Raw genomic sequence first — 6,679 nt, forward strand, 5'->3', positions numbered from 1 at the left:
TGCTCTGGTGATGTTATTAGTTTCATTTTATACCAGAGGAAAACAGGCTCTGCAAGGTTTGGGAGGAAAGTCAAGCTGGAGAGCCTGGGTCCTGGAGGAAATGGAGGATTTGCTGGGCGAGGCGAGTGAGCCCAGGGAGAGCGGCCTTCTCCGGAGAGTGTGGCGGGCTGAGGCCCGGGGCCGCTGAGCAGTCCTGCTGCCCGGTCCTACCCTCCCTCACTCTGTCCATGCTCAGGGCAGAGTTTATTCACTGAGTCAAACAGGTGTGAGTCTCACAGAATTAGGACCAATGCTCTAGGACCCTGAACTCCAGGCCAGGAATTCAGGCTCCTGGGTAAGTCCGAGGCTAGTGCCCAGGCTCTGGAAGCCACAGCATCACGACAGGGCTCCTCTTTCCTCACTCTGGACCCTCTGCCCCGTGGCCTGCAGTGTCGGTGATAAGAGGGCACCAGGGAAATAGCACCCAAGCCAGAGACACCAATGATATAAGCAGCACCTGGCAGGTATCTAGGCTCAGCCATCTATCCACCCATTTTTGGTTTTGTGGGTTTTTTTAAAATTCATTCATTCAATAACTCTGTAGCAGTTACCTATTGCTGCATAACAAATTATCCCAAAATGTAATGACTTAAAACCACAAGACTTACCATCTCCCAGTTTCTGGGGTAAGCATCTGGGTATGGCTAGGCGGGGTGAGTCTGGCCCAGGGTCTCTCATGGGGCTGAATTAAGGGATCAGCCAGGGCTGCTCCATTCAAGTCATTTCAAGCCTCAACTAGAGGCGGCTCAGCTTCCAAACTCGCTCACATGGTTGCTGGCCAGATCAGTTGCCAGGTGGGCTTCTCCAGGGGGCAGCTCTCAACACTGCAGCTGGCTTCTTCAGAGCAAGAGAGCCAAGACAAGCAGAGAGAAGAGAGCAAGACAGAGGTCAGAATCTTGGGAACCTAATCTCAGAAGGGACATCTGGTCACTTAGACCTTATTCCATTCACTAGGAGCAAGTTACTAGGTCCAGCCTATACTGGACCTAGTATAGGGGATGGGCTTACACAGGGCATAACTTGAAGAGGCTAGAACCATTGTGACCATTTCAGGATCATTCCACCACACACTTCTACCCACCCACCCAAACCTGCCCCTCCCTAAGCACACCCAGGGGCCACCAAGGGCCACAAGCCTGGGCCCTCCCAACTCAACCCTTCCTCCTACCTCCTTTTAACCTTAGGCCTCACAGTGTGGTGGGAGGACCAGCAGCATCTGGGAGTTTGGTAGAAACACATGTTCCCAGGCCCGACCGCGGGCTAAGGAATCAGCAGCTCTGGGGATGGCCCACCCTCTGTGCTGTTGCAAGCCCCCTGGTGACTCCGGTGTGTGGTGAAGCCTGAGGCCCGCTGCCTCGGCCTTCACGCCCATTGCTGTGGATCTGGGTGTACTTCTGGGCTGGGCTCTGTGCCGAAAGGTCCAGGCCACTTCCTGTCCCTGCCAGGGTCCAGCAGGGGTCTGGGAGAGAAGCCTGTCACTGTACCAGGTGCAGGATTCTTCCCAAAGTCCTCCCCAGCCCTTCCTCATGGGCCTCCTCCCCAGCAAACATCAGTGTAGAAGCCCCAGGGCCCCCCTGCGCCTGCCGGAGGGAGGGGTGCTCGGCTCTCCTAGTCCTGGCCTTGTTCCAGCTTGAGGGTTAGATACTTGGCCCCACTGAGCCTCTCTTCCGGCTCAGGATTCCGTCTTATAATAAAGACCCACAAAGGACGGATCCCAGCCATCTATTTGGGGCCTAGAGAGAGAGAGCAGAGAGCAAGGGCATGGGAGTTGCAACAGCTCTGTGTAACGTTTACAGTGGACCTGTCACCCTGGATCTGGGGACTCTGAGTCTTGCCATTTGCCTGTGGGTAGCACCCCCACACATGGGAACTTCAGAATGGACCTCAAAGGGGCAGCCGAGCTATAGTCAGACACTCCATTGTGGTGTCTCCCTAAGGCTTAAGTCTCCCAGAAGCCATAGCACCTCCTCCCTCCCTGGCCACAGCCCTCAGAGCCAGTGTCTGCAAGGCCCTCTGACCAGGGCAATCCCTTCTGCCCTCACAGGGCCTCTGACAGGCCTGTCCTTGGCCTCGCTGTTTTCCTTGCTCCCTTCCTCCTTCCCTACCTCCCCAAGCCCTCCTTCCTCCCTGCCCACATGGCAGGGCAGGCTTCAAGTCCCATTCTGCGGGTGCAGGGTGAAGTGGGCGCAGGAGAAACCTCAACTTCCCTGCTCTGCATGTGCTCCTGCACTTGCCTCTCCAGCCCCCCACTCCTCACCACCTGCCTCAGCATGTCTCTGGCTTCCCCGGGCTCAACCTTCTGGGGGCCAGGGCACCCTCATTTGGGCAACTTGAGCGGGTCACCTGACCCGAGACAGCTGATGGCAGCAGAGCCCCCCAGGAGTGCAGAGCCCTGATCCCCACACTCTTCCCGGCCCACTGTGGGCCCAAGGCACCTGCCAAGAGACAGGGCAGCTCAGGGACTCAGGGGAGGCCATACAGTAGGAATGAAAGGATTGGTCCCCCTGAGGAGCCGTGCGCAGTGGCTTCACTCTGGTAATTCATGTTCTCCTCACATCCCTCAGAGGATGAACTTCCCATTTTCAGAGAAGAAGGAACTGAGGCTATCCTAGGTGAGCAGGCCATATGACATTGCTCCATTCCAATACCAGAGTGAATCTTTGCTTTAATTCACCCTCTGGTCCCCCTTCTCTCTGGGGACAGCAGACTCACACGTGCATGCACATTAGCCCATGCTGAGGGGATGTTGCTGGCCAGGAGGATGCTCATCAGTTCTGGGTCCTTGGCTGCCACCTGCCCCATCTGCTTCCTGCTCCAGGCTCCTGGGTGTGCCTCACAGGACCTCACTTCACTCCCACCTCAGTACAGACTGGAAACTCGGGAAGCCCCAGGCCCTTGGGTCAGCAGCCCAGTGGACGGTTGCTTGTGTGGGGGTGTCCTCAGTGAAAGTGGAACCTGCCCTGGGTCAGCACACCTAGCCAGCAAGTAGAGCCAGCTCCCCGAGCCCCTGCAGAGTGCCGTGGCTGTAAAGAAGCCATAGTCCCCCTGCCGTGCTGTGCTGGGTGCCCCCCACCTTCAGTCTGAGGGCCCTAAATTGACAGGGTACCCAAAATGGAATGGTTGGACCTTGGCTTTGCTGATTCAGAAAATTCTATCAACTGACCTATTTGAGTCACTGATTCACTCTAAGTTCAAATGAAACTGTATCAGCTAGGAATCGCATTCTACTGTGAGGAATAGAGTCCCCACTACAGTGACTTAAGCAACTTAAAGGCTTATTCTCTCATATAAGGAATGGCTGAAGGCAGCCCAGGCCTGGTGTGGGGGTCACCAGGTGCCCCATCCTCAGGATCACCTGGATACAGGAGCTCCTGCCTGCGTGTCCACCTTCCAGACAGGAGGGAGTGCAACAGCCCTGGACGTGGTGCCCTTCCTGCAGGGTCATCTCCCTTTTAACAGATTCCTGGAAGGCCCACCAGGACTTTGCTCACATTTCATTGGCCAGCCCCAGCCGCAGGGGAGTCTGGGAAATGTAGTCTTTTAGTTGAGGATATTACTCCCTACCAAAGAAGGGGAGGATGGATAGTCTCTGCCAGAGTGACATATCCTCCAAGTCAAGTTGCTTATTTACAGAGGAGGACACATTGGTTCCAGTGAGCAGCTTGTCTTACTCTCATGGACCTCCCTTCTCAGAATCGAGTGTCTAAACAACAGGGTTTGGGGTAAATAAGCCTAGAATTACGGAGGAGAAGAGGAGCCTCAATTCCACCTCACTGCACTTTCCCGGGGAGCAGAGTACTCACACCACTCCTCGCTTCTCTGTCTGTTCCCTCGCACCTTCCTTCAGAGATATGCACTGAGTAATACCGTGAGCAGGACACTGTGTTCTGTGGGGGCAGAGGAGGATCTCTGCCCCGAGGATGGCTGGGTGGTGATGCAGGAGCACACACGCAGTAACTGGAACAGCAGAACGAGAGCCCCGCCTGAGCGGGAGCCCTCGACCCACAGGAACTGCAGGTGGCTTTAGGGCTACACCTGGAGGCACAAGCAAGTTGGAGGCCTCTCACCTCCCTGCTTGCCATCCTGTCCCTGGAATGCCCTCCGCTCCACGCTCTCCCCTGGCTGCCCGCTGCCCTCTGCAGAGAAGCCTCTCAGGCCTCCCAGGCAGAGCACATGGGCCTTCCGGGCACAGAGAGAGCAGAGCTAAGCCGCCTGCTCCGTTTCCCCTGTGAGCTTCTGTGGTGAGCCTGTCAGTGTCTCAGTCAGAGGAAGGAGGATTCATTCTGCTGGGAAAGTGAGAAACAGACTCCTGAGAGGAGGAGGAGAAGGAACGCTCCTTGGAGTGCGGCCTGGGGAAGGGTAGTCAAGGCAGGGAGGAGAGTCCTCGTGTCTCCTGGTCAGACTGGCCGCCACTTCCCCAGCACTTTCTGTGGGCGAGATACCTGGCACGCAATATCCCCAATCTTCCTAAGGGCCTGCCCATGGTCCCACGGCAGGCAGGGGCAGAGCCAGGATTTGAATCAAAATCCAACCCCTCGGTCCCAGCGCTCTGCGCCCTGCTGAGGACCAGCAGCAGCAAAGGCAGGCAACGGGAGGGGTGCAGCAGCGAGGCTGGGGCAGGGGGCGGCACAGCAGGCGTGAAGGTGAGCTGACCTTGTTGGCTTGGAGGATGCCCAGCACACAGGTGCTCACCTCGTGTTGGTTGGTTGGGTGATGAAGGAGGGATGGCGAGAGGGGTGTCCTGTTTCAGGAAACAAAGACAGTGACCAAACCCCAGCAGGTGCTGGGGACTGGGGAGCCCAGTTCCGAGGGCAAAGTGGCTGCGGAGAGAACACGGGTTTAGGTTAAGTGGCTATTCATGGAGTCGGGATGGTGAGTGACAGACCCACAGGCAACACTGATTAATTGGAAAAAAACAGCCGGAGTTCTCAGACCTGGTTTAGCTGGTGATAAGGATGCCCTTCAACCTCTTGTGACCGTGACCCACAGAAGCACATTTTGCATCTGACCCATCACACACACGTGCGCACACACACACACACACACACACACACGCAATCAAGTTTCACAAAACCCTGTTTAACCTGCTGCAGGTGATTCCCACTGATTTGTTCAAAGGAATTCTTTACCTTAAAAAATGTGATTGCAACCCCCAGATTGATTTCATAGATAATTAATAGATTACAACTTAGAGTTTTAAAAGCACTGAGATGAGACTATGGCGGTGGGGGGGGGGGCGCGCAGGGGTGCAAATTAAAGGGAGGGGGCGGTGGCATGGATCCCGCTGTGATTATGTTGAAGGGCATCTGCAGGGAAAACCCACATGGCAGCTAAAGTCTGGAGCTCAGAAATGAAAGTCCTCACCTCTCTCTCTCTCTCTCTCTCTCTCTCTCTCCCTCCCTCCCTCCCTCCATCCCTCCCTTCCTCCCTCCCAGATGGGAAGATTTCTAGGGGAGGTGGACGGTGCTCTCCTGACCCAGCTGCTCAGCATGGGGGTGTTCAGCCAGTAAGTGGGACCTGCTTCTCCCCCATCTGACAGAAAAGGCAGGATGTGATGCTAAATGGGCCAGACAGAGCCGGTGGTCCTGACCTCAGAACCCATCGTGAGAGCCCCCACGTGCTCCAAAAGCAACCGTTCTGAAGCCCGGGACTTGAGAAGAGGCGGAGAGTAGCATGAGGAATGTGGGCCCCTAGAAGGAAAAACAAATTTACTATTTGTTTTCTTTAAAACAAAGTACAGAAAGGTAATTTTGGGCATGTCTTTCTTCTGATCTGCCATCCTAACTCCTGAACTGTCAGGCATCTGGGTGAATGAAACTGCAGCGACTCCCTGGGGCGGAGCAGGGGCGGGCAGGGTCCGGACCCGCCAGCTCCTGTCTCTGCCTTTCAGGGTGACCATGTACGACTACCAGGCCATGTGCAAACCCCCCAGTCACCACCACAGCGCCGCCCGGCCCCTGGTCAGCGTGAGTGTCACCCCAGACCTCCCCTCCGCCAGGTGGCAAGCCCTCCACCTAAAATGAGGTTACCTGGTCCCTGGTCTCCCCAGCCTCAGGCATCTGGCCCAGGACCCCTCTTGACTTTGACCAAGAAGTCCTCCCCCACTTCTGCCTCACCCCGCCCCCCGCCCCCCAGCCCTGCAGGGCTTGTCTGCGGGCCTCTGCGAGTAGTGTGGTCACACAGGCCATCAGGGACCCTGAAGCGTCACCAAGAGGCTCATCAGGACGAGGCCCTGCCTGGCCTTCTTGATGGGCTTGTCGAACCTGCTGCCGGCCCTGCACAGGAGTCTCTCGGATAACCAGCTTCCCAGGCTTCCCAGCTGGGAAGGGGTGGGTGGTGGCAGCAGGACGGGTGTCCCAGGGTGTGGTCTGTCCCCCAGCCCAGGGTTAACTGGTTGTCTCCCTTCTTCCCAGCCTATCTCAGCCCTCCTGACTGCAACCAGATGGCTGGTGAATGAGCTCTTGCTGTGAGTGGGGGCTTCCCAGCTGAGGGGTGGGTGGTGGCAGCAGGACGGGTGTCCCAGGGTGTGGTCTGTCCCCCAGCCCAGGGTTAACTGGTTGTCTCCCTTCTTCCCAGCCTATCTCAGCCCTCCTGACTGCAACCAGATGGCTGGTGAATGAGCTCTTGCTGTGAGTGGGGG

At 56.7% G+C, this 6,679-nt stretch overlaps 1 protein-coding gene across 4 annotated transcripts in view; it reads left to right on the forward strand.

The window, feature by feature from the left end:
• The window catches only part of CACNA2D4 (calcium channel, voltage-dependent, alpha 2/delta subunit 4), a 118,875-nt gene that overhangs the window by 103,527 nt on the left and 8,669 nt on the right, over nt 1-6,679 (forward strand). For 2 of the 4 annotated variants that reach the window (XM_014539427.1, XM_014539425.1), the window contains 3 exons: nt 5,475-5,545; nt 5,930-6,005; nt 6,453-6,516. In XM_014539427.1, the coding sequence (XP_014394913.1) occupies nt 5,475-5,545; nt 5,930-6,005; nt 6,453-6,509 (204 nt within the window). In that variant the 3' untranslated portion in view covers nt 6,510-6,516. Of the gene's footprint in view, nt 1-5,474; nt 5,546-5,929; nt 6,006-6,452; nt 6,517-6,679 lie in introns of those variants that run through there. The other 2 variants (XM_005865963.2, XM_014539426.1) reach the window with 2 other exon arrangements.

Source organism: Myotis brandtii, unplaced genomic scaffold, assembly GCF_000412655.1.
Source record: "Myotis brandtii unplaced genomic scaffold, ASM41265v1 scaffold216, whole genome shotgun sequence".
Classification (NCBI taxonomy): domain Eukaryota; kingdom Metazoa; phylum Chordata; class Mammalia; order Chiroptera; family Vespertilionidae; genus Myotis; species Myotis brandtii.